The following is a 16,361-nucleotide window of genomic DNA, read 5'->3' on the forward strand; positions in this document are numbered from 1 at the left end:
TGGGAACGCTAAAATTGCCCTGTACATTCCTGTTTTTGTGTTTTAAGTGTATTAAGCACTTAAATCGTTACTTGACTTGCACAAACAACAAGTTAGAGAAAGGTGACAATGGTTATCTCATTGTGGAGGACCCAGTCACTAATGTGTTAGAAGGACATGACGTGCTTTAGAACTGTATTTTCAGGTCATGGCCATCTGGCGCCAGTCTGAGAAGAAGAGATCTATTCAACAACCTGCCCCCCTCCCCCTGCACCACGGCTGAATACATTTGATATGTTCTATAATAATGTTATGTCTACATCAATTACTGAAATAGGCAGCTATAATATCACTAAAGCAGTTTTCTGGAGACAACATATGCCAAAAAAGTTGTTTGGCTGAAGCCAGTGACTCTTGTATTGGTGATTCAATCATGGGACACATGAGTTATGGGAATGGACTTTACATCTGTGAGTTACACATTTTGTTTTTATAAAAAAAATCAAAGAATACGACACAATTATGTTACATCTCTCTCTCTGCCACTTTCTCTCTATCTCCCTCTCTCTCCCTTCCTCTTATCTCTCTCCCTTCCTCTTACTTTCTCCCCCCTCGCTTTCTCTCTCTCTTTCTCTCTCTCTTTCTCTCTCTCTCTTTCCCTCTCTCTCTGCCTGTGCCACTTTTTGTGCTTACATGTATTCATCACTAATTGTTACTCGGCTTGCACAAGTTAGCTATAGTTATATATTACTCGAAGACACGACCACACAGCAGCTCCCCTAACGGTCAACCGACTAACTGCAACATTAAAACCGGGAACAGTTGCCACCAGTTATGTTATAAATATCATGAAAGTTCATCTGCGTTGATGGTAAAATTTTTGTTTTGTGAATGCGCGCGGGGTCTGCAAAAACGTTTTTGTTGTATTTACGATATTTGCCACTGAGACAAATGTAGGACAAATGTAAATGATGCTACGCATTTGCGGATTTTCTTTGACCTCGACACACACGTACACAGCCTGACCTAGAACCATCGCAGTCAGTCAAGATTTATTTTACGCTCATCGACACTTACGCAGACATTTCTTCTCACCTCAACCTTACATACCTTACCTCTCCATCAGAATAAGACATTTTTAACTCCTCACCATGGGGTAGGGTTATACACTGCACATATGTCGTGTTATCGGAGTGCTTACACATGTTTTGCCGTGGTGACGATGGCATAGTGGCAAGGCTATTGGGCACAGGATCGAGAGGTCATGGGTTTGATTCCTTGCCAGACGGTGTGTCCTTGGGGAAGGGACTTTACACGACTTTTCTCTACACCACCCAGGTGTAAATGGGTATACCTATCTTTGATTACAAAGGCGGTGGAATGAGAGGGATGGGCTCTGCCTTCTAATAGCGTGCCCTAGATACCGTGGACTAACAACCCACTCAAAGTGGCTGGGAGAATTTAAGTTGTGCCTAACTTGAGTTCTCAGTCCCTTTGTCTATGTCCTTTCATTTGCATTCATTACTATCATGAAAGTTCATCTGTGTTGGTAGTAAGCATAGTAAAAACGTTGAACTTTATTCCAACACACAATTTACGTGTTTGTAACCGTAACTCTCGCGAGATCACGTTGTGAAGTGATTGGTCATTAATTATCCTGATGAAGGCAACAGTGGTCGCTGAAAATAAATTTGATCTCTCGGTAAATTGTGTGTTGGAATAAAGTTCAACTGTGCATTCATTACTGTTTTTCTGAATAAAAAAACAACCCACTGTCCCTGCGGTCTGCGACCTTTTACGTAAAGCATACACGACTCCCGCTTTCGTCAAGATGTTGTCTAAGTGATTCCGTAAAGAACGACAACCCCGGCGCTCGGGCGAATGTACTAACTTGACGATCTGCACATTTCAGATAAGACTGTAGATCGATAGCGCCCGGCGTCAGGTGGAGACCTCGCCGCTTATCTAAGCTTTGATCTTCCTCGGCGGGTAAGAAGACGTTTCAATCGTCCCCGCAGCTGCAGTATACGTAATCCTTACAGGTTGTAACAATATAAGATAAGTGATTCTCAATGTTGATGGGATCTGTGGCTACAATTCTACCAAGCTAGCTTGACTCAAGATACCTTTCAAGAATGATTCTATATATATAGAACGTTGAAAGCGGGTCATTATGTTTACGAAGGAAAACATATTGTTTTTGCTCTGTTTCTTCTTCTTCCGTTTCAAACACTGACCTCTGACGTGGTCAGCGACCTGAACCAGACGTCTGTCACCATGGTAACTGGTGTTGGGTTACATCATGTTGCAATTTTATAGTAGCAGGGATTTAGACCCCTGTCACAATATCAGTGAATGTGTTTGAGTGCGAATTAACAGAGCAGACCACATGCGAAGGTAAACATTATGCATTTTTTCTATGTTATGTTTCTTACAGTATTGTTTTTTTTATCTTGTGCATCATTTTATAGTTGAATTTTTCCCCTATAAGTGGTTTTGGCTACATATCACTTATCTTCAAATTTATCGTGATTATATCACTATAAAGATATGCATATTATGGGCACTTGATCTAGTGAGAAGTGGATAAAATTAATGTTGCAGGTAGCCTATGACGCCCCCCGTCTCTACTCCACTCCTTTTACAAAAGAAAAATGGAAGTACGATGTCTTCTTATATTTAAAATTACGTCCAAAATACGCACGTATGACTTCTACCAACACGTATGAGCTTTCAAGCCACGTAAGACTTCCAGTACTTAGAAAGGCAAATATAATTTCTTGGGAGAGGCACTTGTGCTCAGTAATAGTTATTCATATATAAAAATGACAAGGTGTCCCTATAGAATAGACCTTTTGAAAAGACGACATTAGTCATGAAGGTGATATGCGATGTCTTTATGTAGTTTAGCAGAACATTGGCGTAAGTAAACAGTCTAACCTTTTGGTCTTGCAGCTATGACGTCCACGAATTCCCCAAACTCCCGTTAACTCGATCAAAGCTGTGTATATTTCTAATCAAACTCGCATAAGCCGTCCAAACAAATCACTGAAGAGGGCAAACGTTGCGTTGATTGGTTGCTTTGCTTGATTGTTTAATGTCAGCCACCCAATGACATTTCCTGACTTGAAATCGGGTTGACGTATGACAGATGTTTAACAAAGTGCTCAGGATGTGGCTCGGCGGTTGTCGTACCGTGAGATGTGTTCCATCTGATCCAATATCTCAGAGTAAAGTGCTTGTAGAGTAAAGAATAGCACTGTAGACACACAAAGTACATTCGCCATTACGACTGACCTATTTCGCATGAAAAATAGCCGCACTACATACACATACGTACCGTTGCAATCGTTCTTGCAAGTACAGCATTTTCGCAATATTGCAAAGAATTTATAATAGATTTGAATATGGTGTGCGTGTGCGTGTGTGTGTGTGTGTGTGTGTGTGTGTGTGTGTGTGTGTGTGTGTGTGTGTGTGTGGATAGTGTTCATTAAAAGGGCAGACGTGTGTGGATGGTGTTCAGCATTAAGGAAGGCATGTTCACCTGTGTGTGGATGGTGTTCAGTACCAAGGACAGGCATGATCACCTGTGTGTGGATGGTGTTCAGTACCAAGGACAGGCATGTTCACCTGTGTGTGGATGGTGTTTAACACCAAGGACAGGCATGTTCACCTGTGTGTGGATGGTGTTTAACACCAAGGACAGGCATGTTACCTGTGTGTGGATGGTGTTCAGTACCAAGGACAGGCATGTTCACCAGTGTGTGGTTAGTGTTCAGCACCAAGGACAGGCATGTTTAAATGTGTGTGGATAGTGTTCATCACAAAGGACAGGCATGTTTATTTGTGTGTGGATAGTGTTCAGCACCAAGGACAGGCATGTTTGCCTGTATGGATAATGTTCAGCACCAAGGACAGGCATGTATGCCTGTATGTGGATAGTGTTCAGCACCAAGGACAGGCATGTTTACCTGTATATGGATGGTGTTCAGCACCAAGGACATGCATGTTCACCGGTGTGTGGTGAAATGAACTTTGCTTCTTGCTTCGACCTGTTTCTGTCTTTCCCTTAGAAAGACAAGCGTCGTTAGGGTAGGAAAATAACGACAGCCATAGAGAAACTAAGTGGTGTCCGTAAAGCCATAAATGAGCCCTAGATTCGCACGTCACCGATAATTCCCACCAGGGGACCGCTGAGCTACGGTCTGCTCGCCACTGATGTCACACGTGGGACCAATATGGGGGTTTTCCTCAATCCCGAATCATTATCTAAAAGCTACAGCGTATCCAATGTGACACTTACAAGCTTTGACCCTATAAAACATGAGACTACACATAGTTAGCCTACACTTCGCCTGTATTTCTTTACGTTAGTATTTGCCATAACGCTATGTTGAACGTTTTGAATCAGTTGCTGTGCGTCACTGACATGTGTTTCAGTAAAATATTTGCCCACTCAACTGAAGCCACGTTACTTTGTGATTTAAAAGCTTCAACAAACATGAATGAAAAAGGCTATTTGTACTGCAAATCATCGATGGATGTTATAATCAATCATACTGATGACGGAAGTAAATATAGGAGGGTCCAGAAAGAAGACAAAGGTGAACGAGTCTTGGCTTCAAAAAAGAAGATAATAAGAGACGAAAAAGACTAAAGAACACATCTGTTTTGACTTGCTCAATAAAGATATCTTAAAAGAGTTGTTCTTAAAAGAGTTGTTCGTTTAACAAGAAGTATTCGCGATGTTGCGCGAAGTTGATGTGTTGGTGTGAGGTCGTGTGGCGTAGCGTCAGATTGCTCGACTCGGAACCAAGAGGTCCCGGGTTCGAGTCCTGGCATGCCAGCGATCTTGTGCCCTTGGGAAAGGCATTTACCACGACTTTCCCCACTAGACTCAAGTGAAAATGAGTATTGTCCTTTCCTGTATTTGTTTCTATGTGTGGGACACAACACCAGTAACAGCTGCCTGTGTCCCGTGTATATTGCACTGTTGCAATTTCAATAAATCAAAAATCTTCTGGCGGATTTAGGATCCGGCTCAAAGTCAGTGGTAAAAATATGTCCTAGATGCCACAAAACTATCGCAAATCATTTTATTACACACAATCCCTACATATGCTTGGAGAGTCTTTATTGGGGTTTGTAAATTTGGAATTATAAAATATGCAATACCGTTCCTATCATATCTATCCATTCAGCCACTGGGTATAAATGAAGTCAGAAATGCAAATTTTAGTCCATATTTGCGAAGCCCCTTCATCCTTCTAAACCCCAGTGGGACCTGAACATCAATCTTGCAGCGGAAGTTCCGTAATGAGCGTGTTTAGTTGCAGGTAATTGAAACTGCCCCGGTAGAGGTGGGCGTGCGAATATTCCGGGGCCAAATCAGCTGCTATCTTTCCTGTCATCTGGGCGCAGTCGATATATAAGTCTGTCAACCAGCGGGGCAGAAGCAACAGTTCCGTATCGAGTCGTCACGGAGAACAGGTCGGGCTTAGATAGCAACAGTTGTTTGGAAACTGTTTTTGTGAATTCCTGTATCAAATACAGAGATATCAAACCATTTGTGTTGCTGTTTCGTCAAAAATTTTTCCAGCGAAAATTTCTTTAGCGATCTCTTGCTGGAATCGCTAAGTGAGGATTCGTACGAGTTTTCTACGACAGCAGCCGACTTAGACACGATCGTCTTGCATTTGTCGTTTTGCGTTGCTTGCTGGCACCAGTAAAGAAGACACCATGGACATCGAAGAGTATCGAAAACAAGGTAAGATCTAAGGTCTCTGGACCTCCTGCGTTCATACACATATACATGGTGCATAGTAGCTGCAAATACTTGTGGAGATATACAGTGTGCTATGGGCTTTTCCCCTAGTACAACATAGTAATGATTTGTATAACAAGCATCAGATCATAGGATTCTTGGAAAGCAATGTCTATACAGCATTAAAAGATCTGATACTTCCAACTAAGTCATTATAGTGCATGTCTACACTTTCAAAATGTTGCTATAAAGAAATCAGGGAACAGGGAACGTAGCTACATGTATACAACAAGTATTTTGTCACTAGCACTGTTATGATAGTAGCAATAGTTTGTAACTAACTGTGCATTACATGTTGCGTCAGTAGATATTATATTCAAATAATAGAAATGACCCCGGGTAATTACACACACATCCGTGTTTTTTGTTGCTGCTCAGAGGTGTGTCTCTCCTCGCGAATGCAGGCTTACAATAACTCACTAACAACAACAACAGAACTATGACAGATTTTTGTTGACAGAAGCGTGGTAGTTATGACTTCAAACAAGCCGCCAGAACCCGGTACAAACTAGTACATACCAGTCTGATTTGCGTACTGAACAAGATAGAGGAATTTTGCCAAATGGTCTGAATAAATAGCTATCATAATTGACTAACCATGCAGGGAGCGTAGACTCCTTGCATCTAACAATATAGCTCTAAGGCCTATCTACTCCTTTGGAAATTTATTTACCCCGATAGGCTAGATTGTACGGTTCAAAAGAGCCCGACAGAGACTGTAAAGACGGGTGTGTGTTGATGTGTGATTGATGGCTGTCAGGGTGTTTTCTGTCACATGCCGACGCGGTTTGTGATTGGTTGTGGCGGATCCTCTGGCTAATTTTGTTAGTATTTACGGATGAGTCGATGCAGACGCATAAATCACAGTAAACGTACCGCAAACGTATCTATCACATTTGAGCAAGACAAATACTACCTAAGCGCAAAACCCTGACTTTAAAATCAACTGTGCTCCCACATTCTGGGCCTGATAACTGCATCAATTAAACTCTGTCTACGCTCGTTCAAAGGCGTGATATAGATTCTTGCTTGATTTATGATTCTTGTTTGATTAATGCTGTCTACCTGTGCCGTTCATGTTACCGTGAAAGCGTTGTTTTCGTTTGAATGTAAGCGTTTCTCTTTCTGAATTCACCTCTATTTCACGGCTCCTACCTTTCACGGTCTTTGATTCTAAATATGAACCATTCAAATCATTCAAAGAGGTCGCTACAGAGTGAAGTCTGTTTTTTATGTCTACACACAACAGTATGATGTATGTCGACTTTATCTGATCACGAAAATCCATAGAATAGCTTCCTGAAGAAATTACGTTAAACACATGACGCATAGCTGTTCTTGGTACTGAAAGATGCCGTTGTTCATGTTGTATAAGAAATGACGCAAAATGGGTTAGTTGGCGCTGGAAACTTATATACAAACTTTTTTTTATTCCAACATGTAATCACCAGACGTGGTGACGACACACTCAAGTTTTTTCAACTTATATTAATGCCGCCACCAACACGGGGACAAATACATGACAGGACAATACACATTTACACCTGAGCTAAGTGAGGAAAGCCGTGTAAAGTGCCTTTCCCAAGGACACACGATCGGTGGCATGGCAGGACTCGAACACGATACAAACTTTGTCAATTCAGATCATGAATCACAGATATATATCTATTTCACACTTGTTTTTCCTTCAACTTTATTGTGCCCAGTCTTCAGTTGAAGGCGGCCGCCTCAAATGAAAGAAGAAAAAAAGAACACCTTAAACCCATACTTTCATCTCACTTAACAAGCCTGACAGTTTTATCTTATTCCGTCACAAACCATACGTTCGATTAAGTCCAGCAAAGTTTGCTGTTCAACTTTCCGTAAACCCACACTTCATAAAGTCAATGTATTCCCCCACAGCCCACGCGTTTAGTTTAATGCATCAAATACTCGTATTCCTGTTTCCTGACAACCCACGTGTGTCTGTTTTATCTTCATGTAGCTCCCATCTTAATTTCCCTTACCTTCAACCCCCACGCTAAGTTTATATGTCTCATGTTCATTCCAATTTGGCAAACAACCCACAATGCTGGCTACTGAACGACTCAGAAGTTTTAACTTCATTAGAGACGTCACAACGTTGTTTCATTAGACTTACACAACTTTGTTTCATGTCCTTCTACCTTTTCATTTCGATTGGTCCATGTTACACAGAATTTCTTTCGTTCGTTGTCTTTATGTACATACGACAGTCGGTGTAGTCTGGTGTACCATTATTTTCTTTGTAAGATCGCAATTATGTCAAACACACATATTTATGTATATTGGCACAATTATTTCGCTTAAAGTAATAAGACCAACATAACTTTATTCAGTGACTTTGTTCCCTTTACTTCAATCAATCATTGTCTTTATGTACATACGACAGTCGATGTAGTCTAGTGTACCATTATTTTAATTGTAAGATTGCAATTATGTCAAACACACATATTTATGTATATTGGTCATAATTAATTCGCTTAGACCAACATAACTTTATTTCGTGACCTTGTACCTTTAAATTCATTTCAATCAATCATTATCAACCAGAATTTGTTTCGTACACACCATTCATTCATGAATCTAATTTATTACAAACATGATTAATTGCTGCATTCAGTAATTGGGTTTAGGACTCCCTTTTATGAACAGACAGTCCATTGTAGTTTGTGGAGTACTTTGTCACGGATGTGTTTGTTACAGAGGGTTAATCCCTCAGTCGACAGAGGGTTAATCTTTCTGTCCGTCCGCCGCTTATCTGTAGAAAACAGCCCGGTCCTTAGGTAGGGAGCACAGGCACGTCCGCGGTATATCTTTACACATGCAACTTTGAGTGACATGAATGCGAACACGGTAACAGTCTAGTCAACGTACAACGTAATGCTGCGGTCACAATTCCCACACGGGGCCCGGCCGGGCAGCTTTTGGAAACGAAAAGTACGATATTGAAGACAAACAAGCATGGGTACTCTTTCTGTATATTCTTGACATTTAATGAACTGTTAATTTTTCGTTCATACAAATAGTCAACGTACAACGTAATGATGAGGTCACAATTCCCACACGGGGCCCGGCCGGGCAGCTTTTAGAAACGAAAAGTACGATATTGAAGACAAACAAGCATGGGTACTATTTCTGTATATTCTTGACATGAACTGTTAATTTTTCGTTCATACAAACGGCCCGGCCGGGCCCCGGATTGGAAATGTGACCTTAGCATTAGATACAGAATAGAGATACAGGTACAGAGAAAGTCTTGATATAATAACCTAGGGTACATCTTAACTATTATCCTCTATTGAAGTGAAGCAAGGTAAATCTGGTACTGCAGTGTAGTTTTGCTACGGCTCGCAATGATACATTTGGTCCTGTCTATTGTAATATATTCATGGCCGTAATGATAATCTATACTGGCGACAGTCCTTTATAATTAGTGACCAGACGTGCAGCCAGGGAAATGACATACACGTAACGTGTGATACTTTGATCATCAAAAAACGTTAAACCTTGCTAATTAATCTCAGCGTCCGCGTTAATCAATGGCTTAATGAGGCTAGTAATAACGAACGTGATAAAATCACGCTAATCTGAACTGAATATCATGTCGCCAAGGGATTAAAAGATTGTATTTCATAATCACATGGATATAGACAATGTCGTTACTTCTCTATATGAATACTTGCTTGTAAGGGTAAAAATGTGAAAGTTTTGAGATGAGGCCAACATTTCGGCTACTTGTCTGAAATAATCCTACATATCTGTAGGGAACTACAACGATTATATTTCATAATCACATGGATATAGACAATGTCGCTACTTCTCCTCTATATGAATACTTGGAAGCGTCAAAATGGGTGAAAGTTTTGAATTCAGGCCAACATTTTGTCTGGATTAATCCTACACATCTGTAGGGAGCCACGGCGAGCCGCCCACAAGTTTATTGGTCAATCAGGGTCCCTATATCGTCTGTTAACGGACAGACAAAACGATCTCACCGGAACACTTGACGTAAAATGTAACCTTTACAAAGCTCGCGTGGCGTCCCGTAGACGGTATGGCTGTAGAACAAGGCGGAGGAGAGACAGACGTTTGGTGGCTAGTCAAAAGCAAGTGGGAAAACTTGTCAGGATTTTAAAAGAAGGTCACTCTAGATGGGAATCTAGTACTCAAACGTACATTAGTAATAATGCAACAAGCGACTCATGTCGTCTGGTGTGTTAAGGTTCTGATACATTTTAAGTCGCATTCCATTTGCAAATTCCCTCAGTATGAGGTTGAAAGAAACGGACTCTTTGAATCAGTAATGACATAATCTCCTCCAAGAATTCACCATCTAGAAAACCATGACAAAACTCATTAAAAACGTGGGACTATTGATGAAAGTCCAACTCGTCAGTAATGCATGTAGAAACATCAGATAGAGCAATATACCACAGGCGCTAGGCCACCGAGTTTTTGTTGAGATCTAACAATACATGTAACGTTACATTGTTTTGTAAACCATTAAATGAAATCCTTATTATTGTTTCGCGCATGTTAGAACATACACTGTGTCTACTCATTCAGCCCGTTGCCATCACAATACAGTGGTCCGTTGAAATATTCCCAAAAATCATACAGTCACATAACACAGTTAACACATAACACCGTGAACACGGCCCGTTGAAAGGTTCCCTAGAATCATACGTACACTGAACACGGTCACAAACTGATGAGGATTCCAAAGAACCATACGAACAGATACCGAAGTCTCCCGAAGATTGCCGAGAGCCGAACAGCGACTTCCGAACGCTTCATCTTGGTTAGGTACTTAGTACTAGTATACACTATTTTACGTCATCTTTTTGAAGTTATCACCGCTAGCGCTAGCCCCGGCTTGGGGTTCTATCGAGTCGAGCAGCGGTTTTGCGAACGCATTCGAGTTTGCGAAACCTGTTCTATTCCTGTCGGCCTTTGCGCTACCCTGAACGCCAATGTAACAGCTGAGTAATGAGTGTGCTTTTTATTGTATGATTCAGCGGACCAAGTACCCAGCAGTATGTATTATATATGTATGGTTCATTGTACAGAGAATTCTAGGGAAATTTTTCAACGGACCGTGTTCACGGTGTTATGCGATGAGTGTATGATTCTCGGGAATCTTTCGACGGACAGTGTTCACGGTGTTATGTGTTGAGTTCATGACTCTTCGGATCCTTTCAACGGACCGTGTTCATAGTGTTTGTGTTCAGTGTATGATTATCGGGAATCTTAAGCTTGTACGGAGTGCACAGTATACGAGTGTTCATAAAACAAAGCAACAGCGATCTCAACAAAAACTCGGTGGCCTATCGCCCATGAATATACTAGATTTTTATCACCTTTTTTATGCCGCATTTGAGCGTGTGAGTTGTGGTAATGAGTTTGCAAATGTGCTCGGATGCTTTTGCTAAATCTATCTAAAACCTATCCCGCAAGCATCAAAAACTTTTTGCCTATTTCAGCGTCAACTTCGTACAATTTTCCCTTGGGGATTTCTGTTAGCCTATAAATGTCAGCATTTTTAGCTTTGGTGGGGAGTGGTCGAAAGCTAATAAGGCTGACACTCAGGCTAGAGTGAGCTAACCCCAGTACAAACTTTCTGAGTATCCTCCGGTCAAATGATGCTTTTAGATCAACTCTTCAGATCTCTATATCTGTTGGTAAGAGCTTCCACAACTTACTCTTCCCGAATGACACACATTCCAAGATGTGACGGCTTCAGTCGATGCCCCAGTTTACAGAACCAATATCCTTTCATCAACGTTCCTGTGATTCCGTACCGTGTTAATTCACCCCCATTTCCTTCCACTCTCTTCCGACACTTTCAAAGGGGGCGAAGTTTGCGTTCCTGGCAAAACCAGGCCATCCGATACGGGAACCACTTGAAGTGAAGCCCGGTAATTTATAGGTTACCTTACGGTCGTCGTTATCGCTGGAGTATTGGCATTTCCTGGTGATTGATGTGGTAATCATGCACCGGCCTATCCTAAATCTGACTGCCCGGTTTGATAATGAGCGCCGGGCCTGTGACATATTGTCATGATTATGATCTTAGTAAAGTCATTTATCATCCAGACAGCCCAACAGCTTTCTATCTGTGTGAAAATGTTCCTTAGGACAAGAGGCCAGCTCTATAGGGACATGTTCTTATATAAAATGACAGCGAAACGATATTCAGTTATGGATACGTACGTTTCGTTTGCTTGGGCTATTCTTTAGGTTCTACACCGATGCACGCAGACAAGAATTCTGGATATGTCGTTGTGTTAGTTAAAGCTACCGTCCCTGTGCTAAGCCTTAGCTGAAAGCTCCTGGTCTAGCCCTTAACACGTATTCTAAAGCAGGGGGTATAAGCAAGATCAAAGGATAGTACCGATAGCAAGGAATTCCAGGCGTCATTTGGACGGGGTAAAATGTGTTTTTTTTCTTGGATGAGTGTCAAAATGATGATCTTGTTCCATCAGTTGTCCGTCACAATTCCTAAGATTAATCTAATTAGAATTATGAATAAGGGACGGAGGATATCTGATCAATTAGATCCTTGCTAATTAATAACAAATTTATGTCCTTCAGTTGACGTCAGCATAGGATCAAGGATTTTATTGAAATGGGTCACACTGATAGTAGTTAAGTTAAATAGTACGTCGGCAGAATGTACTGTGTCAGGGCGAATCCTGATTTTTGACGGTTTTCGTTGGATTTTTGGCCAACGTTGTATTAAAATTTTGTCTGTCGCTTAGGATATCTTTCCTGACATAACATTTAGAAACTGCAGACGGGATGTTAACCTTATATACGCAGATACGACCTTACATGTATATGAGACGTTCTGCCCAAGTGCTATGCACAATGCATTACGGATTTCGCAGTGCAGTACGTTCTGCCAACGTGCTAACTTAAATAAAGGGCCAGTATGATGTCACATATGGAATAATCAGTATGAAAGTACGTTCAGCACCAAGGACAGACCCAATGTGTCGTAATTGGAAGAACAACCAATGTGAATGTATGTTCAGCACCAAGGACAGGGCGAGTTTGAAGTCACTAGAAGAGATACTTTGTGTGAGCGTACGTTCAGCACAAAGGACAGGGACAATATGACGTCACTAGAATGATAATTAGTAGCTGGAATGTGTGTTCAGCACCAAGGACAGGAACAGTGCGAAGTCACTAGAAGAATAATCAGTAGGAATGTGTGTTCAGCACCAAAGACATAACTGGTGGGATCGGGAAGTCACTAGGTCGATTTTGGCTCCTGATGGCTTTATATGGTACTGTATAGGAACTTTGCATTCCACTTTGTATTTGATATGGGCATGATTTTTAGGACATCTTTGGCCTAATAATGGGACAGATTTGGATCCACAAGCAATTTGTGCCATAACTGCACTAACATTTTATTGGCGAATTAAAAAAAAAATTAATTAATAATTTTTTTATAAATGTTTTGCCTCCAGCCAAAGAGATGGTGGACTACATCGCGGACTATCTCCAGACGGTCCACACCCGCCGGGTGTACCCGGATGTACAGCCGGGGTACATGCGCAGTCTGGTCCCCGACTGCGCGCCCATGGACGGGGAATCATGGGAAGACATCTTCGATGACGTAGAGAGAGTCATCATGCCTGGGGTGTGTAACGGTTTTATTTCAAATTGTACCGGTTTTATTTCAAACTTTAACGGTTTTATTTCAAACTTCTATTTTTGTGGTGCTCAGAATTGCTTCTTAATACTGTGGCTGTAGAAAATGCAAATAGTAAAGACACACAAATATATTACTTTTGAATCATGATATGTGTTTTTTAAACCACTTCCAAATTCTTACAAAGTTACAAATTCTTAGTCTGATCGTATACTCTGCTATCTTAACTTAATACATCTTTCAATATCCTTTTGCCTAGTGTGGCGGTTACTATTATTAGATAGCTATATATATAATAAACATTTGACAACGAATGTGTAAAGGTATTAACGTTGCCGTGTATACGTTCTAATCTATATTCAGATGAAGGTTTTATGTCATGTTTTAAAATTTCATTCTACAATTTCTAGTTACACAAAGAATCTATATACAGATGGAGGTCTTATGTCTTGTTTTAAAATTTCATTCTACAATTTCTAGTTACACGAAGAATCTATTTTCGAACTTCAAAGTTTACATGTATTTTCCAGGTCAATGGCTGGGGTATACAAACTCGAACGGTGGATAAAAGCAACAATGGTTTATTTACTGTAAATACGTTAAACGTTTATCTAAAGCTTATGTTGTTGACATAGGTGGTCCACTGGCAGAGCCCACACATGCACGCGTACTATCCAGCACTGAACAGTGGACCGTCTCTCCTAGGCGACATGCTGGCGGATGCTATAGGTTGTATCGGCTTCACCTGGGTGAGTTACAGTTTCTCCCTCTCATCCGTGAATATATATAGTTTCATCAATGTGAACCAGTCAGATTTACCCTGAGGAAGGTGACAGACGGTCACCGAAACGTCGGCTAAATAAAAGACTTGGTTGTGTAAAAAATTCTCTTTACTCAGTGTCTCCCTCTGCTGTTCAATCTATGGATGAACACAAACTTTTCATGTCAAGTCATGTCACATCCACCTTTGGGTCCCCGCCGTAAATTTCATCATTCATTTTTCACGATTCACGAGATAAGATCCACGCTATGAAGATATATGCGTCACAGAGTTGTAAAGACATGAGTTAGTATAGAAAGTTTTCGATGTTTATCTGTAAATATTCCTTTATGATCATTCCATTCAAAAGGTGCAGAATGCCACGAAAGGAACAGATGAGAAGCATGGCGTCATCTTGTCCCCTGAAGTTGTATACATGGCGACTTTATTCAGAAATATTCTATAGAAACGTGGACAAGGAACTGTCCCGGCATCCATTTTTCTTACATACCTTTGGAAATACAGAAAAGCCTTTAGATGTAAGATACGAATTGAGGCTACTATATCTAACATATATGTATCTGGTATGAATAGGTTGTGCATAGTTTAGAATTGCTCCCAACACAAAATGTATTCCCAACAACTTTTCGTCTGACTTACGAATGTGCACGGCAACTTTCTTCAATACTGCAGGTGTACCAAACATTCAAGGCACATTCATCGGTCAAACGTTACTGGATATTAAATACAGTTAGACATGACATTTAGTTGCAGTGAAGTTACAATTTATGGTAGGCATACTTTTCATTGATAGTAGCCCTCAGCATAATATGAGCTTGCACAGCTGTGTGGTCCAAGATTCATAGAAACGAAGCCGCCCAAATACCATAACGTATGAGATGACCTTTTTTTCAAATCTAACGGTTTATTTTTATTACCAGGCCTCCAGCCCTGCATGTACCGAGCTGGAGATGATAGTGATGGACTGGTTGGGTGAGTCAGGTGTTAATAACGTTTTGGTCTTCTGGCCATTTAATATTCTTACATAAAACAAGCAAGAACTAGAAAGGTAACATTTGCAAATGCATAATGTTTACCTTCGCATATGGTCTTCTCTGTTAATTCTTACTCAAACACATTCATATATATGGTGAAAGGAATCTAAATCCCTTCTGCTATAAAATTGCAACATGATGTAACCCAACACCAGTTACCACGGTAACAGACGTCTGGTTTAGGTCATTGACCTTATTTGTTTGGAGGAGAAGAGGAAGAGGAAGAAGAAACAGAGCAAAAACAATAATTTCCTTCGGTAAACAATTATCGCTGTCTTTTTCAATCCTACATAAAGTCAACATGGATGTCACCGTTTCCCTTTCTTGATATAACTATCTAGCAATTCATTCTTTTATTAGATGGTATGATTTATATGTATTTATATGCATTTACCGCACGTACTTGTTTGCAAAACTTGGCCGCAAGTATATCTCACATATGACGCATGTGTGTTATTGCTATAGGCAAGATGATTGGCCTCCCACCGCAGTTTCTTTACTCATTGTCGGATGGAAAAGGTGGAGGAGTTATTCAGGTAAATCTGTCACAAGGATATTTCATAGACATTTGTTTTACTTTTACTTCAAATATTCCCTTTTAAATAGAATATCTCTTCACCACAAGACGCAAAGATGCTGATTTCAATACGTATATACAAATGAAAACCAATTTTTAAAATATTCTTATCTTCCAGGGAACAGTAAGTGAAGCCACTTTGGTGTCCATGTTGGCGGCTCGCGCGGAGGCAGTGCGCAAGCTCAAAGAACAGGTCCCGGATGCAGAGGAAAGTGACATCACGGCTCGGCTGGTGGCGTACTGCTCGGACCAAGTAAGGAGCTTTCTGGACTAATGTTGAGGGGGTTTAGAAGGTGGCCTTGTGTGGTTAGAGATGATGACTCAGAATTGGAAAGTTATGGGTTCGAATCTCTGACATACTCCACTGTTCTCACTTGGCTCAGGTGTAAATGAGTACCACTACCTAGATTTGGTTAGTGACGTCCTCTGGGATAGGTCTCGTTTTTTATGGGACCTTTTCCTGTTTGTGTGTCCGTATATAT

At 40.8% G+C, this 16,361-nt stretch overlaps 1 protein-coding gene across 1 annotated transcript in view; it reads left to right on the forward strand.

Annotated features, from left to right (window-relative positions):
* Positions 1-5,605: 5,605 nt before the first annotated feature.
* The window catches only part of LOC109468657 (histidine decarboxylase-like), a 22,464-nt gene continuing 11,708 nt past the window's right edge, over positions 5,606-16,361 (forward strand). Inside the window, exons 1-6 of the mRNA XM_019766980.1 lie at positions 5,606-5,746; positions 13,303-13,475; positions 14,123-14,236; positions 15,189-15,240; positions 15,768-15,838; positions 15,998-16,132. Of these exons, the coding sequence (XP_019622539.1) occupies positions 5,719-5,746; positions 13,303-13,475; positions 14,123-14,236; positions 15,189-15,240; positions 15,768-15,838; positions 15,998-16,132 (573 nt within the window). The 5' untranslated portion in view covers positions 5,606-5,718. The remainder of the gene's footprint in view (positions 5,747-13,302; positions 13,476-14,122; positions 14,237-15,188; positions 15,241-15,767; positions 15,839-15,997; positions 16,133-16,361) is intronic.

The sequence above is a fragment of the Branchiostoma belcheri genome, unplaced genomic scaffold (assembly GCF_001625305.1).
Source record: "Branchiostoma belcheri isolate BF01 breed outbred unplaced genomic scaffold, Haploidv18h27 scaffold2, whole genome shotgun sequence".
Classification (NCBI taxonomy): Eukaryota; Metazoa; Chordata; class Leptocardii; order Amphioxiformes; family Branchiostomatidae; genus Branchiostoma; species Branchiostoma belcheri.